At 58.2% G+C, this 17310-nt stretch overlaps 1 protein-coding gene across 1 annotated transcript; it reads right to left on the bottom strand.

Moving 5' to 3' along the window:
- Window positions 1-19: 19 nt before the first annotated feature.
- ATP13A1 (ATPase 13A1) lies at window positions 20-16343 on the bottom strand. The gene is made up of 26 exons (XM_059389533.1): window positions 15927-16343; window positions 13688-13777; window positions 13382-13572; window positions 11623-11695; window positions 11240-11395; window positions 11040-11109; window positions 10853-10959; window positions 10216-10345; window positions 10033-10088; window positions 9340-9466; window positions 9122-9259; window positions 8922-9042; window positions 8416-8573; window positions 7826-8001; window positions 7646-7756; window positions 6515-6640; window positions 5579-5687; window positions 3902-4101; window positions 3719-3815; window positions 2364-2524; window positions 2178-2292; window positions 1891-2087; window positions 945-1087; window positions 653-764; window positions 426-569; window positions 20-340 (listed from the first exon to the last, which is right to left on the bottom strand). The coding sequence occupies exons 1-26, from the start codon at window positions 16326-16328 to the stop codon at window positions 230-232; spliced, it is 3621 nt and encodes a 1206-aa protein (XP_059245516.1). The 5' UTR covers window positions 16329-16343; the 3' UTR covers window positions 20-229.
- Between the last annotated feature and the right edge of the window lie 967 nt (window positions 16344-17310).

The following is a 17310-nucleotide window of genomic DNA, read 5'->3' on the forward strand; positions in this document are numbered from 1 at the left end:
ACACAGGTGGAGGCAGGGCTTCTTAAAATGGTGGATGCGGCTTTATTTACCAAAGGGGCCGGCCCAGGGCTGATTCTGCCAGCCAGGCCTTCAGGTGGCTGTGGGGTGGTCCCAGCTCTGGTCAGTCCTGGTGGCAAGGCCGGGCCCACCTCACCATGGGGGCAGTGTTCCCTCTTGGGGCTCCCGCCCGCTGGCACTAACACAGGCAGCAAGTGCCAGCACTGCCATCTCAGGAAGGCACTTTCAGCTTCGGGGTCCCCAGGAAGAACTGCAGGACACGGTCGGCCAGGAGCGCCAGGCAGAAGTCCAGAAGCAGGACCTGGGCGATGACCAGCTTGAACTGCAGGGTAAGGAGCACTGGTGAACTGAGTGCCTGCGGAGAGGCCCAGGTTGAGCCCTGGGGCCACACCCACGGGGCCACTCACCTCCACGGGGATGTCCACAAGGCCAAACTGACTGTTGAAGTCAGGCGAGGAGCCAAGCAGCAGGCCCACGATGGCCAGGAGCGACACGGCCAGGCTCCACACTAGGGGCCTGTTCTCTGGCAGGCTCTCCATGAACGGTGGACCCTGTGGGGACAGACAGATGGACAGTCACGTGCTACAGGCGCCCAAAAGTGGGCAGGGCAAACTTGCCAGGGGCGGGGCCTCACTTTGTAGTTGATGGCAAAGGTGGCCATCTGCATGGCCATAGCCATGATGTACACGGTGCTGTTGACCAGGCTCGGCTCAAACTCCTTGTACAGGTCCACAAACTGCTCCTGCCTGCAGTGACACAGAGGGGACAGGGTCACTCTCTGACCCACACTATCCCTGCACAAAGCCAGGTCTCAGCCTGGTCGACCCCTCTGCATGCTCACCTTCCTGCACCCACCACCATTGGGACACTGCCACCCCTAGGAGCACCTTGCCCCACCCCAAGCCCCGGGCCAGGCCAGCACTCACTTCTCAGGACTCCGGGCCTGGGCCTCGCTGTACAGGTAGACAAGACTCAGGAAGTGCACACAGAACTGGAGCACGACCGTGAGGACAGTGTACAGGTTGAAGATGTTGGGCAGGGGCCGCTCTCGGGAGAGAGTCTTGAGGGGCTGCAGTGGCAGGGTGGGGGGGCGCTCAGGGTCCAGGCTCACCCTGGGCCTACCCACCCCCCACTCCCAGCCTCCTAGCCAGAATCATGTAGAGAGCAGTCACCAAATCCTGGAAGTTACAAGTCAGCACCAGACCCCAAGGCCCTGCTGGTTCCCCAGCCCCTTAGCCGGGATTCCACTACACCCTCACTGAAGGCCTACACTCCACATAGCAGCCACAGGGTGCTTAAAATCCACCCCCTTCCCCCTTGTTCTAGAACAAACCAAAGCCCTCCCTGGGACCCAGTGGGTGTTCGTGGTTGACACAAGCCACCTCCCCCAGCCCCTGCATGCTTCTTTCATCAGCCCACACCTATCTATGCCCTTTCTGCCTCCTTCCTAGAAATTTACCTTGCTCTTCGAGCATCACAAAGGCTCCCCTGAATGATCCCGAGACCATCCCCTGTAGCCTGTGACCCACTTTGTATTTCCACTGACACTGAATGCTTTCTGAGTGGTCTTGATAACCCTCTCCCATCTGTCCTTTCTGCCTGTAGGCTGTGTAGCCCACCTGAGGCCCCAGCTGGTGGACAGTGCTGGGGGCCAAGTCGTGTCATTCTGGGGAGCTTCGGTGTGCACCTGGCCTGTCCCCTGATCCCCATCTGTAACATGCGGGATTACAGTTTCCACCCTGAGGGTGGCTGGGAAGACAAACGGGTGACACGTAGTGGTGCCTTTAACAGTATTCCCTAGCCGGCCCAAAGAGGCTGAGGGTATTCTTGGTCTGGGGAGGGAACCCCTGTTTTGCCTGTGCCTCGGCCCACCTTGGAGCGGGAGATGAAGAGGAAGCAGCCGGCCAGCAGCAGCCCCTGCAGCGTGGCCTGGAAGTCACTGAACTTGACACCCTCCAGGTAGAGAACACTCTGGCTATAGGCCAAGATGAGGGCGTTGAGTGCCAGGATCTTGAACATCTGCAGCGTGGTCACCAGTGTGCAGCGGCCCTGCTTGATCACGTGGCAGACTGCAGCGGGGGCACGGGAGGGGAGGAAGGTATGGGCGTGGAGGTACATCAGGACGGGCCCGGGGGAGGGACTGGGGTAGGGGGACTCACTGCACTGGATGGAAGAGAGTTTGGAGGTGAAAGGGGCAGCGATGCTGGCATCCCCCAGCTTCACAATGGGTGTGCTCTCATCCTCGAGTTCCCGCAGCACCTGGCTCAGGCGGTCCTGCGGCACAGGCAGCGGGGGTGAGACCTGGCCACCAAAGGGGGCAGTAACCCCCACCTCCTGTGACTTACCCGCTGAGAGGCCAACTGCTCCTCGGGGGGCGGGAGCCCTGACCTCTGCTTGGCTGCCCTGGAGGGGGCCCGGCCTCCACTGCTGCTGAGGACAGGGCTGTCTCGGGGCCGTCGGCGCCGCTCAACAACTCGCTCAGGGGCGTTGGCAAGGAGTGCCACACCTAGGGGAGGTATGTGAGTGTGTCTGGACCTAGAGGAGCCTGTCACCCCAGGCCTGCTGGTCCTGTGCTAAGTGAGATGTCTGCTCACAGGGGCCAAACCTCCCCATCGCAGCTGATCTCCCCACAGAGTGCCTCAGAGAGCACCTTAGTTTCAGACCTTACTTTCTGCAAAACCCAAAAACACCCAACTGATTTCCAGGGCCATCCGGGTGGTTCAGTGGGTTAAGCCTCTGCTTTCAGCTCTGGTCACAATCTCAGGGTCCTGGGATCGAGCCCTGTACTGGGCTCCTTGCTCACCAGGGTGTCTGCTTCTCCTCCCTCTGCCTGCCGCTCCCCCTGCTTGTGTGCACACACACGTGCTCTCTCTCTCTCTCTCTCTCTCTCTCTCTCTCACACACACACACACACACACGCATATTTCCATGGTCTACTAGCAAGGATCATAATCTAGGGCATATGTGTCAATTAATAAACCAGCTAAGGATTTGGAAAACGCTATTAAGTACATCAGGTAGATTTCTTTCTTTTTTTTTTTTTTTAAGAGGAAAAAAGTGTCTGTGTGTCCCCCCGTAAGAGTGTGCACGTGAACAGAGGTGGGGTGAGGGGTGTAGGGAGGGGAGGAGCAGAGGGAGAGAGAATCTCAAGCAGGTTCCATCCCAAGCCTGGAGCCTGACACGGGCCTTGATCTCACAATCCCGAGATCATGACCTGAGCCACCGTCAAGAGCCGGATGGTTAACAGACTTGAGCCACCACATATGGTCAGGTTGGTCTGTAAATACCAATCTGCTGACCGCATTCTGTTGACAGCGAACCAAGGCTATGGAGGGCTGGCAAATGCCTCAGCTCCCATTTGTGCATCCTCACTTGTCCCAGCTCTCCCTGGCCTCTGGCCTCAGCCCCCCAGCTGATCCCCACGCAAGGCCAGGAGGCCTGAACCCTGCTGTGTCTGCCCCTGGAGCCTCGCTGGCTCCTGATGCTCCCAGGTGCCCGCCACGCCCGTACCCCTGCACTGCTCCTCAGATACCGGTATCCCTTCTAGGCCTATAGCTCCTCAGATCCCCAATCCCACTGGCGCCTGCCCTGTGCCCTCACTGCCTCCTCAAAGAACTCCCTTGGTGACGCATCTGTGACACCAAGCCCACGTGGGCAGAACAGTGATGGAAGGGACAGTCCATCAGTTCGTGGGACTCACCCACATCAGCATGCTTCAGGGCACCCACGTCATTGGTGCCGTCGCCACACATGAGGGTCACGTAGCCCAGCTCCTTCAGGCTGGTGATGACGAACTCCTACATGCACAGAGACAGGCTGAGTGAGGGCTGTGCGCCATCCCCAGGGCACTGCCTGCCTCCCCCACCGCCTCTTCTATACACACCTTCTGCTTGGGGGCCACACGGGCGAACACCTGCACGTGGGGGATGAGGCAAAGCAGCTGCTGGGGGTCCTCGGCCTGCAAGTGGGCCAGGCCATCGCCCGTGAGGCACAGCGCATGCTCCAGGGCCAGCGCCTTTGGGGAGCCCTTGGCCAGGGGCAGCACGACACTGCCATCGATGGAGCGCCACTCGCAGGGTCGGCCTGTAGGGCCGGAGCCCGGGGTCAGAGAGAGGGGTTCAGCAAGTCCCCCTCAAGTGGACCCCACCTAATTCGTCCCAGTCTCATCTCTCTGAAGTACCCTCTTGGCCCTCACCCCTCTTTAGCCCTAGCAATCCCTGTCTACACCTGCACCCTAGACCCCAGGAACCCCAGACGTTCACAGAACCTTCTGCTATAAAGGATTCAAGAACCCAGAGCCTAGACCACTGGCCTGAGACCACACGATGGTCAGATTCAAACCCAGACAGCCTAACCTCAGGGGCAAGGCACCTCTGAGCCTGGGGCCTGCCTGAAACCCTGCTCCTCTGGGGCCAGGGCCTCCTGAGTCACTTCCCTGGGGCCAGACCCTGCTTGGCAGCCACTTCCTCTTTCTAGATGGACAGATGCTGAGCTTAAAGCAGCAGGGCTGAGGGACGCCTTCCGGCACTACATAGCTCATCTGGGCAGTCTTGGCCAGGAGGGAAACCCATCTCCATCTGGCTTCTGCTGTGGCTGTTTTGTTGAGCAGCTTCACCAGCCAATCGGTGGTCCTGCTAACCACCTCGGGGCCACCTGCCTACAATCTCCAGGCTCCGCAAGAGTTTAGTGTCTGGAGCCGAGACAGAGATGAGAAATCTGGGACCAACAGTGCAGACTAGAAGGGCTGCGAAATTCTAGAACCTGGCATCGTTCCAGAAGCTCGCACCCTTCTCTAACCTGCAGCCTGTGTGGCTCTCTGGCCAGGAACCACCTGTCAGCATCTGACAGACTCCACACTCCACCAGTTGGGAGGTGCTGAGGCTGGCTTTGCTCCTCAGTTGCCTCTACTTTGGGTCACCATTTGCACCCAGTTTGGATACTCAGGAGTGACCAGAGCCGTGAGCTCTGGAGTTGGGACATCTGGGTTCAAATCCTTAGTCACAGTGTGACTTGACTGGCCGAGGTAGGGTGAGTTTACTTCTATCTCCCTGTCTATAAAGTGGGGGCCCCAGCAGCACACCTATTCCGTTTCCCCCTCCGTGGTACAGGGATAAGGCCTCCCATATGGGGCAGAGAGATCAACACAGTCACATATACCAAGCCCTCTGCCTGGGGTCTGGCCATGCCGAGCAAGAGTGCCAGCATCCCTGTGCTAAGGAGGGGAGCCCTCACCTTGCACAGGCAGCGTGCCAGGCCCATAGCAGGCTTGAGGATAGGAAACACGGCCTAGTCTGATGACAACCAAGCATCCCGGTCTTCAGTTGTCCCTAATCCCAAACCCAGTGATGGCCCACACACTGCCGGACATGCAGGTGTGGAGCTCCTCGGCCCAAGGGCCCAAGCGTGCTGACAAGGCGCAGCCATGTTCCACAGGCTGGGGTTCACAGGTGCGAGATGACACTGGGTGTTCTCGCTCAGGCCTGAGATGCCGGCGGGCCACCAGACAGGGGCTGTTCTTGGATTCAGGTTCCCCCCAGCCTACAGCCCCAAGGTACCTCACCTTTCTCTGTGGGAGGCTGCAGGATCAGTGTCTGTGCCTTTTCAATGAAGTGCAGCTCCTGGGCCACGTGGCAGGCAGTGAGCGGGTTATCACCGGTGATCATGACCACCTGCGGAGAGGACAGAGGCTCCATAGGGCAGGGTCCAGTGGGTCAGAGCTCCAGCCTGGAGACCTGGTGGCTGAGGCCCCTCTGAGGAGAGCCATAGAAAGAGGTGTTGGCTCTGATGCAGAATGGGCTTCCAGGGGCCACAATCCACCCCAACCTGGTAGCGTTTTATGCAAATGGATACACATGTATGTGACTGAGAACACCCACAGCCTTTCTTTGTAATATAGACTAAGAACCAGCCATTGCTGTGGACCCTCTTGGCTTGGAAGCTGCCCCAGGAAGTGGGGGACAGATGCTCCAGCTTTTTCATGGAGAGCCTGGGGACGGGAAGATGGGCTGTGACAGCTGAGGGCCAGGTGGGGGCTACTCATGTCACCACATCTGACACTGCTCACTCACCTCCCACAGCCTAAACTGCACCCTAAGTCCCAAACTAGAAAACAGAAACCACAGGACAGATGCATGTGGCCTGTCCTCGAGTTGCCTCCGCATTCCCTGTCCCGGCCCAGCGCTTCCTCTCTGGGATGGGGTGCAGTGGGGGAATCGCCCTCACCTCCCAGGAATGCTGGGGGCCAAGGACGCAACTTGAGAAAGGTGGGCACAGGCGAGGAGCCAAAGCATCCTCAGATGAGGGACAGCGTCAGCACCAGAACCATGATGGCGCTCGGCCAAAATTCAAGAAAGACACCCTCGCTACTGAGACCTGCCCCACTGAGGGAGGAACTGTCCTCTGCTACCATATCATCCTCTCTGGAAGAAGGAGCCAAGACCCACCCACCTGCCCACACACCCCTGGGGCCCAGCGGGGAGGGGTCCAGCAGCTGTACCCGGTGGGATGCATTTTGGATCTCTCGGATCACAGCCTTAGAGTCAGCCTTGAGCGGGCAGGAGACCACGATGAAGCCGACGAACTTGAGGTTGCACTCCAGGGCCTCCCGTTTGATCTCCCGGGCCTGTGTAGGGACACAGGGATACCCTCATGACCCATCTTTGCTCCATTTCTGAGCTGCAGTTGGAGGAGGTCAAGACTGGCCCATCCTTACAGGAGGAACATCTGAGGGTTAGGTGAGAAGTGGGGAGGACGCCAGGCACCCTGGACCCACGGGGCCTTGGCAGTGCTGTGTGGTCCCCCCACCAGAGGGCCTTTACTCCCTGCTGTGCGCAACAGCAGGGCACGAGCCTGTGTAACTCAGCTTTCAAGACAGTAAAGTCAAACCCTTTTTTATTATTCACTGAGCACATGCTCACCTAGAATCTCATACCAGAAACCCCAAACTCTTGCCCTCACAGAGCTTGCCTTCCACCAGAAAAGATGTATAATAAACAAAAATCAGAACGCTAACTGCCACAAGAAATGAAAACAGGGAAATGGGGCAGACCAGCTCAGGGAGTGGCACCAAGCAGGCTGGTTCTGAGGGCAGGGCACCGAGCCACGACCTGTTGTGCATTCTGGAAGGATATCTCAGCCGTCAGGTAGAAGTGGACTGAATGAGAGGTAAGGGGGAAGCAGAGAAAGCAGTACTGATGGCGGAGGTGGGAGTAGGGCCAATAACCGACAGGACATGGTATGTGACAGAGCTGGAGCCACCCCATGACCATATGGTAACGGGGTGGCTGGGCAGGGCAGGGACAGACTGGGCTGGAGAAAGGAATCCAAGGTGCCTCCTGATGATCCCTTGGGAGGTGTGAGGACCCAAGGGTGTGGGTTAAGAGGCTGGATGGAGGTGGGGTCCGACTGTGCTCTGTAGGGAGTGGCCTTAAGAGCCAGGATGGCATGGAGCCCCATAAGGGGCAGGGCATGCAGCAGAAAAGGGACTTGGGGTTGAGTGCCACTCAGGGCCTGCCAAGGTAGGGGCCCAGAAGGAGGAAGACAGAATCCTGCCTGCTCATGGTGAAGCTGCAGGAAACAGAAGGCTGTATGGACAAGGGGCCAACAGGTAGAAAGCCTGGGCCCTTACCTGCTGGTGGGTGAGGTGCCCCAGCTCCTTGTACCCCAGCGCCAGGACTCGGGCTCCTTCCCGGGAAATCTCCGTGTGGATGTGGTGGTAGTCAGGTGGGCACTGGGCGAACTGCAGGGAACGCAGGGGATGTCACCGACCGCCCCGCGCCCCCCTTCCCCCGGGGCCGGGCTGGCTCACCATGGAGTGCAGGGTTTCAGGGGCCCCCTTCACAGCCGCGATGTAGCAGAGATCAGTGGAGCCTAGCTTCTCATAGGAGGCGAGCACGGACATTCGCTTTAGGGCACTGGCAAAATGAAAGCGCTGGTGAATTTTCAGCCCCTGAGTTTTAATACTTCGGGGGAATACTTTCTCATCTGGAAACAAATAAGTACGAATCCTGAGGGCCTTCGCTCCAAAGAGGCAGCCAAGCCCCCGCCTTCCCTTTCCGCCCCTCTCTTCCCCCACCGACCCCCAGACCCAGACCCTACGGGTTGTGGGGAGATGTGGGGGGTGCTCCTTGCTTCAGGAAGGGTCAGAACTGGGAGACCTGTTCCCAAAGGACCCTGACCATGGCTTTTGGCAGGGTGGGGCAGGTTCTGCTCCCAAGAGGTGGACTGTCTCAGGTCAGACATGAGCCTGTGCCCACCCACCTAAGGGACCATCAGAACTGTGGGCCTGCCTGCCCCTGTGTTGGACACATGGGTGTCTCTGAGGGGTGCAGTACGTCTTCCCGGGGGGGTTATGGCTGGCCGTTCATCCCAGCTGGGCCCGAAGCTCCAGCCCCTCACCTTTGGTCAGAGTCCAGTCCACGGCTGTCAGCATAGCCTTCTCGAGTGGGTCACCCACAAGGGTGCCATCGTCCAGCTGCATGAGGGAGTGGCATGAGGCCAGAGCACGGTGCGTTTCTACAGGGATGTTGGACACAGGAGTGACCTCCTTCCCGTCTCTGTAAAGAGAAGGAACAGCTGGTTATAGAGCAGAGCGACCCCTGGGAATTGCTAGCCAGGATGAGGGATGGGCCCCCACTCTATGCCAGTGGTTGCAGGGGCTGAGAGATGCACAGTCTTGGTCCTCGTGATACCTATGCCCATCTCGTGGACGCCCTAGAGATCATATAGCTGCCTGGGATGGAGCTGAGCCACTATACTGCTGTCACACTGAGAAATATAGGGGAGCCCCCCACCCCCAATCAGACTTCTGTGTACATGGTGAGAGCTCCAAGCAGGTGCTCTCTGTCCCTTAAGATCTCAGAAAGCCACCTGCTAGGCAAGAGGCCCAGGCGACCCATACTCACTTGAGCCCAGCCACCCCACGGACGACCAGGCTGTCGCTAGTCAGGGTCCCTGTCTTGTCGAAGCAGCACACCTCTACCTTGCCAGCAAATGGGATCCGGAAAGGCTCCGTGCAGTACATGTCTGGAAGTGGGGACCCAGGGTCAGGGGTTCTGCCAGGTCCCAGCCCACTCAGCACCCCAGCCCCATCCCAGGCACTCACACAGCTTGGCCAGGGCAATGAGGGAGGTGTTGACAGCCAGAGACAACTCGATGGGTAGCTCAGGGGGCACGACCGAGGTGAGGATCAGTGTGCATTCCAGAAACAGCTTGTAGCGGTTCCGGCTGGGGTCCTTGGTGCCTGCAGAGACAGGGCCTGCCAGCCTGGGGGCCGTCCGTGGGGACACGGCCCACCAACAGGGGAGGGGCCCCAGCACATACCTTCAATCCACACGTAGGCAGCTGCTGCAATGGCAAAGACCAGGAGGAAGAGGATGAAAATGAAGGTCTCCAGGTTGTTTGCAGTCACCCTCTTGACTCCAAAGAGGATGGTGCGCAGCAGCTTGCCCTAGAGAGCGAGAGGATTAGAGGCCTTTCCTGGCAGGGTTGGCCTCCTGCACCCGAGAGTACCAGGGCCAGATTCTCCCTCTGCTAATGGGGAGTGCCTGCCCTGGGCCCACCTGTTGAGTCCTGCAGCCATACACAGGGGACCACACAGCTAGGTTGGTGGCTGCTGCTCAGCTAAGGGCTATAGAGACCAGTGGCCCGAAATTGGGGGTCAGGGAAAAAAGTGGCTGAGATAGGGGACGGAGTCTTCCAGAAAGAGGTCTATCCAATCACCTCTACGAGGCAGCCCACATCACACTTTAGTGAAGAGTTTATGGTCGTGACTCTGACCATGACCCCAGTGTGTATGGCAATAGCTTGTTTGCTGTGTGTGCTCTGCACTAGAACCCCAGCAGAGGACAGTGAGCCTGGTGCAGGGCTCACATCCGCACCCTGGCCCCAGGCTGGTACGTGGTGTCAGAATAAGTCTGTGGCAGGGATGTCCTGGGGTCTGAAAGAGCCACCATCTCAACTGTCTGCCACCCACCCTGGGGCCAACCTTCCCCAGAACCAGACAAGGGTCCACACCTGGGATGTGTTGAATCCGGTCCTGAGAACGTAGGCCACACACCCGTTGTCGACAGCTGCAGGGACAAACAAGACAGGCATCATGTGTGTCTGTTCATCCCTACTCCCTCACAGCCAAGCAGATGGGGTGGCTGGGGATGGGGGTGGCGGGGCCAGGACCCCCCAGACCCCCAAGGCACCTACGCTTCAGGCCCGTGGTGGCCTTCTGCGGGGGGATGTGCTGCACCACCTTGGTGCCCCCAAAGATGACGTGGAGCCGGGAGTCAGCCTGGAGGTCCAACACCCGGTCAGGGTTAAGGTCTTCGATGGGCTCCTAAGGAGGAAAGAGAGGATGGTGAGGGTGCTCCCGCCGCAGCCCCCTTCTCGCCCTAGTCACTCTGACCCCCGCAGGGCTTCTGGCCTAAGGCAGCATATCTGACTGGGCAGCCCGCACTGTCTTCTCTCCAACTGCACGTGCAGTATCAACTCCTCGTGATCTGGCAACTGGCTTGAGAATCTGTGCGCTCCTGGCTTCCCTCAGTCCACCTCAGTCCGACATCTCTGGTCCCTCCCCTGGACAAGCCCTGACGATCGCAGCCTCTCTCACCTTCCCTCTTCTCACCCAGCTCTCCCTCCTCCAGGGGGCAAGACCACCAGGAAATCTGGCGGCTTCCAGTGACTGCTTCTCCTCCTCCTCTTCTAGCCTCGAGGGCCAGGGCTCCGTCCCTCCTCTATCCACGCCTGGGCAGGATGGTGGCCCAGCCACCAGCCCTCTGCCTCCCCCACCAACAAGGCCAATGGCACACCTAGGTAGACTGGACCCCCGTGCCCCACCCCGCACCTTCATCTGTGGCACCGACTCCCCGGTAAGCATGGCCTCGTCCACGATGCAACGGCCCCGCAGCAGCAGCACGTCACACGGCACTAGGTTCTCCTGTGGGGAGCGACCTGCAGGAAGGGATAGGAACATCGGCGTGAGGAGCTGAGAGAAAGGGCTCCCACAGGGACAGACCAGAAGCGCGCCTCACCAATGGAGACGATGTCTCCGGGGACAATCTCATCGCTGGCGATGGGCCTCCACTTCCGGCTCCGGTAGACCTGGGCAGAGGTGAGGGCCCGTCAGCTCTGGGTCCCACAGTGGGCACGATGCAGGTGCCTCCCTAGCGCTGGGGCCACCCCAAGACTGACAGGTGTCTCCCCCCAACCCCCGTCTCCCCGCTGGCCACACCTGGATCAGGTGGGGCTTGTTGCCCATCTTCCGGATCTCTGACATGTTGCGCATCTGCTGCTGCACCAGGGAGGCCTCGAAGGCCACCAGCATGGAAAGCGTGAAGACACTGTAGTACCAGTACTCGTCCAGACACCAGAGCCCCACGCAAAACACCTGCAGGACACAGCCTCTGTGTCTACACCCCCGCCCAGCCATCCACGGGAGCACACGGAGACACCTGTGGAGGCTGGGAAGGCACACCAAAGGCTGTTCCACCCAGGGGCTAAGACCCATGAGGACACAAAGAGAATTTCAGGGCTGGAGACGGAGGCTGCTTGGGCTGTGAAAGCCCCAAGGAAGAGGAAGAAAGGGGTGGAATAGGCTCCAAGCTGCTGCTTTACCTGGAACACAAAAAAGGGTGCTGTGGCTCTCTCCTTGAACAACTCCGAGAAGTCAGGCACCACCATCTCAGCCCTGCAAGAGACCAGACCCCCACATCCTGTTCAGGTATGAGGCCTCAGAGGCCCTAACTGGACACCCCCGACCCGGGGCACTGCAAGCCTCCCCGGGAAATGAGAAGCCAGAAGGCACATTCTACTCAACTACAGCTCTCATGTCCCGGAAGCACTGGGGCCAGCTTGCTAACTGCTGCCAGCCTGCCTCCGCAGAACCCAGGTAAAGCTTCCGAAGCAGCAACAGACAGGCTGTTCAGGCAGCCGCCCACCCAAGTGGGGCTAGTGTAAGAACCTGTCATCAGGCTGGGTAAGAAGGCAGGCAGAGAAGGAGCACCCGACTGTGGCACGGGAGCCCTGAAGCTGCCACAAAGAAGGCCCGGCAGCTGGGCACTGCTGAGTCTTCTGAGGCTTAAGCCCCACCCTGAGTCAGAGCAGGGAGTTCTGGAGCTAAAATTTTCCTGAAACTCCCTTCATAAAAGTCCCAGGATTTGAGAAGCAGGGCCTAAAGGTATGTTCTGTGGCACTGTGTGTAGTGGCCCAGCCTGGCCAGGGGACCAGCCAGGTCAACCAGGACCCCCTCGCCCTGCCCTTGGAGATATGTCCTAGGTACGGGGTGTGAGAAAAAGCAACCGCTGTAGTGAGAACAAAAAACCACCACCAGGCCCCACTGTGTGTTATCTGGGTGACTCTGCATGAGCCGGGAAGGTGGGAAAGGCGACATCCCAGGCCACCATGAAGGCTGACCTCAGGCAGGGAGGATAGGTAAAAACTTCTTATGAATCTTCCCATTATGGGGCGCCTGGGTGGCTCAGTGGCTTAAAACCTCTGCCTTCAGCTCAGGTCATGATCCCAGGGTCCTGGGATCGAGCCCGCATCAGGTTCCCTGATTGACGGGGAGCCTGCTTCCTCCACTCTCTCTCTGCCTGCTTCTCTGTCTACTTGTAATCTTTGTCTGTCAAATAAATAAAATCCTTTAAAAAAAAAAATTCCCATTACATTGCTACTTATGATAATACAGCTTATAATAATTAAAGACACTGAGTCGGGGAAGAATTCCCTAAAAGTTCTGAGAGTTTTCAGGTGGAGGCCTTCTCATGATTGCAGGGCCAGGGGCTCTGATGATGAACAAGGGGGTCTGAAGCCCAGCTCTGCCCCTCCCAGTCACATGTGGGCACTGGTGGTTTCGAGGATTGAAGGGAGGGAGCGTGTACAGGGCATCTGCCCTCACACCTGGCACCGAGGAGAGCTATGGTGATCACCGACAACTCCTTTTATCACTCTTCCCAAAGTGCTGGGAGGATTAAGAGGAGCACGCTGACAACTGACACTTAAAAGAAAAATTCAGAACCAAAGAGAAACCCTACAATAATTACAAAACGAGGGTCAACAGTCTCTCTGGGGCCTCGGGCTAGGCTCCCATGAAGAGCCACATGTGTTCCTGCTGGAGAGCCCACCAGGGTCCCTGTCAGCAGGAAAGTCCAGGGGAGACAGGACTAGAGCACGTTTCTCAAAAAGTGGCCGTCATCCTCACCTGGCATGTACTCTGGACCCCTCCACCCCATTTCCCCCTTTTCCCAGGCACTAGGACTCAGGAGTGCGGCAGGGCAGAAGTAGGAAAGGAGCCCCTGGCTTGGCCAGGAGTCCATGCTGTGACCATGGGCAGAGGACCAGCCCTGTCACCACACATGGGGACACCAGGACTCACTTGTTGCTCCCAAACTTCTTCTCAGCTGCACGGATCTCTGAGTCCTCCTGGAACCCCCTATTGCTCTGGTAGTACGAGAAGGCATTCCCCACGGGAAAGGCCACAGGGAGGAAGCGTTTCTTCTCCAGGGCGTCGTAGGAATACTTGATCTTCTGGAATTCAAAGGACAGCACCTCTTGTCCGTCTTCGCCCTGTGGGAGGAGGTGCTGTCTATGGCAGAAGGCCCGCACCTGGGGGTGTCCGTCTGTTGGTGCCTGGAAGGCCCACCCAAGCCCCATGCTGAGCAGCCCGGCAGCTGGTCCCTACCTCATCCCGGTGCAGGGCCACAAGCTCAGTGGAGCCATTGTTGGGGGTTGGCACCACCTTCACGAAGGTTGCTTTGCTGGGGTCGTACTCCTATGAGAGGCAAAGAGCTACAGCTGAGCCCTTCTCCACCTCCCAGCTCCACAGCCCACCCAGCCCCGGGAGTTTGCAAGCACACCAGCTCTGGGCTCTGGCCTGTCCACTCTGCAGTATGTCGCTGAGACAAAGACACCACCTCACCACGTGTCTGGTCTCCTATCATAAAATCTCAGTGACGGACAGCACCCAGTGCCTGGGGCCCTGCCGAACTCAAACAGGAAGAATGTCCCCTGCATGACCTGCACCCTCAGACCACGTGGACCACGCCCTGTCACAGCCCACTGGCCTGCTGCTGCTCTGCATCTCCTCTCTCAACTACTCATTTCATGTCCCGAAGTGACGAGGGACAAGGAGGCTCAAGCACGAGCGTTATCTCTGCCTGAAACATAGGGTCACAGTCAGCTCCAGGCCTTGGCTCAAACGTCACCTTCTTAGGAGACCTCCCACCCCAGGAGGACCCTCACAATGTTCCTCTGCTCTGCCCAGGTTTTCCTCTTTTTAGCAGCAGCAGCAGCAGCTAAGCGCAGGCCCTACCTCTCCCACCAGCACCATGAAGGCAAGGGATTTTGTCTGTTTGTTCACTGCTGTTTCCTCAGCACCTACGACCTGGAGTCGCTGGATGAGAGTCAGGTAGTGTGCTCTCAAGCCTGGGCTGCCCCCATCTCACTGCTGCTGCACGGGCCACCAGCCCCTGTGGTGTGTGTGCTTTTGGCCAAGGTGCCAAAGGGTAACTCTCAGGACAAAGGAGAAAGGCCCTGTCCCTCGGGGAGTCCATGGGCCTCTGGGTGGGCAGAAAAGAACAACAAAGACTTAACAAACGCTGGTAACACCGTGGGGGGAATAAAAGGGCAAAGTGCTACACAGGGCCACCACCATACCAAGCACTTGGCAGTTTTTTGCTGCTTCTCAGAGTGGCAAGGCGAGTGGATGTTACGGTTCTCATTTTACACAAGGAGAAAGTGAAACCGAAAGAGAAGAACCCCTGTCTGAGCTCTCTGATGCAAACCCAGATGTGCCCATCCTCACCCTGTGGTCATTTAGCTCCTCCTTGTCCTCCTGGAAGAATTTAACATGCTTTTTAGCTGTTGGTCAAAAAAGACTGTTGGAAGTGTGGGGTGGTGTCACGCTCCTTCCAACTTCCCTGAATTTTCCGGTCCCTCAATGAAGTCTTTCATTGTGCTGACCTGAAGCTACCTGTAAGTCTGAGCCCCTCCCCTGGGATAAGGCTTGTTGGGAAAACCATTCTCTCAGAAGAGAAAGGATTCAGTCCATGTTTGGAGTCAAAGACAGGGGCCTTCCCGTCTCTTTCTGCAGCCCTTCAGGATCTTCCCTTTCCCTCTTTCTTCAGCACCGCAAACGTGGGATCAAAGGGGAGGCTGGCAGGACCTTGGTGTCCCTAGATGGCCCCAAATATGCCAGTGTCAACTGAGGCAGGCCCAGAGGGCAGTGGTGCAGTCACCAACAGTAACTGCTGACCCAGGGCAGCTCTCCTTATCCAGACCTTGGGGTTAAGGGTCAGAAGTGCTACCAGGCTGTTGTATTCCAACAGAAGTCCTCATTGTCACCACCATCATCCTGGAGGCAGATAAGAAGAGGCTCCAAGTAGTTGTCATTTGCTGACAAACTGCTCCTGCTACTCTTAAATGCTGCAATCCAAGTGCATTTCAAGAGCCTCTAAGCAATGGACAACAGAGTTCTCAAACCAAGCTCCACAGATAGGGAAATTCACCCCGCAGGGCTAGCCTCACACTTTCAAAACCAAGATAAGGACACACTATTTCTAGAAAAAAAACCACCTAGTACTCGCTAGTATGGTAGCAATAACAAGCCAGCTAGCATTAACAAGCCAAACCAAAGAGAGACTATGCCGGAGCCTACACTGAGCTTTTTATAGATATTACCCTATTGAATCTAAATGACCACACCAGGGAGGTATTCCAAGGAAGGGAAGTAACCCGTGCCAGGGTCGCACAGCAAGTCAGTAGCGGGGCCAGGATTTAGCCACCCAGAGGGCACCGTTGGGGACTCAGGCCCAGCAAATGGGAAGCCCGGGATGGGGTGCGGACTGACAGGAACATCGCCACTCGGGACCCGCCGCAAGGCCCGACCCAGGCGGGGGTCGGGCTCGTGCCCGCGCACTTACCGGGGTGCAGGTGAGCGCGCAGTGCGCGTGCACGGACCAATGCCCCGAGAGGACGGTGAGCGCGTGCGCGAGGCAGATGGTGGCGAGCACGAGCAGCGCGGCTTCAGGGATTTGCACCCAGCTGCTGCCCCAGCCCCAGCAGCCGGCAGCCGCGGCGCCTAGCCAGGCGGGGTAGAGCAGTCCTGCGAACGGCAGCACCGTGAGGCGCCGCAGCAGCGCCAGCCGCCGGTACGGCCACACGGCTGCGACCAGCTCGTCGCCGCTCGCTATGAGCGCCGGACCAGCGGCGAGGAGGGTGCGTGGCTGCGGCCCGGGCTTGGGCTGCCCGCCGGGCCGGGCCCCGCAAGGCCGGGCCCCGCAAGGCACCGCGTTGCCCACCGCCGCCGCCGCAGCCGCCGCCATCTTTCCCAGCGCTGCCCTCGCTTCCGGGCAGAAGCACCGCCTCACTTCCGAAGTTGTACTTCCGGTGATCCCCGGGCGCTGCCATTGGCGGCCGGAGGGTAGGAAGGGCCGGAGATGGTTGGGAGTTAGGTTCGAAAGTTGTTACTCAGGGCGCCGCCATGACAAGTTGAGGCCGGAAGGAGAGGCAGGGCGCGGCCATGACAGAGTCTTGAAAGGGCTAAAGCTGCCTGCTGGCCCTGCCACGCCGGACTGGGACCGGAAGAGGCGAGGCGGGCTGGGCTCCACCTTGACACCCGAACCGGAAGAGGGGAGCCCTTGTCGGGGACTACTCCGCACTGACCAGTTTGGATTGTCAGGGGCGGAGCCTGAACACTGCGGGGGCGGGGTCAATTATAGAAGTGCTGTGGTTCTGGGGGCGAGGCCTGGACAGGCCGAAGGGATGGGACTTATTAGGGACAGGGGTCCCAGGACGGTTTCCCCGCGGGAGAGGCCCCTCCTTTGGGGTCCTGGGCAGGACTGGCGCTCACGGGCTTACAGAGCCAACACGGCTGAGAAGAGCGGTCGAGTAATAATGATTACACTCACACACAAATTTGTTATTTTAACATAAAAATATGAAAAATGGGTGTTTATTTGAAATTACATGTATTCTGTGATATTTACTTTCCTGTTACAGAAATGCTATTGTAGGGCGCCTGGGTGGCTCAGTGGGCTAAGCCGCTGCCTTCGGCTCAGGTCATGATCTTGGGGTCCTGGGATCGAGTCCCGCATCGGGCTCTCTGCTCAGCAGGGAGCCTGCTTCCCTCTTTCTCTCTCTGCCTGCCTCTCCATCTACTTGTGATTTCTCTCTGTCAAATAAATAAAATCTTAAAAAAAAAAAAAAAGAAATGCTATTGTATGAACAAAACTACAATAGGAATCATTAACAGTGGCAATCAGTAGTACTTAGTCGTACTACTAAGAGAAAACATCGCTTGAGAAA

Source organism: Mustela nigripes, chromosome 2 (assembly GCF_022355385.1).
Source record: "Mustela nigripes isolate SB6536 chromosome 2, MUSNIG.SB6536, whole genome shotgun sequence".
NCBI lineage: Eukaryota > Metazoa > Chordata > Mammalia > Carnivora > Mustelidae > Mustela > Mustela nigripes.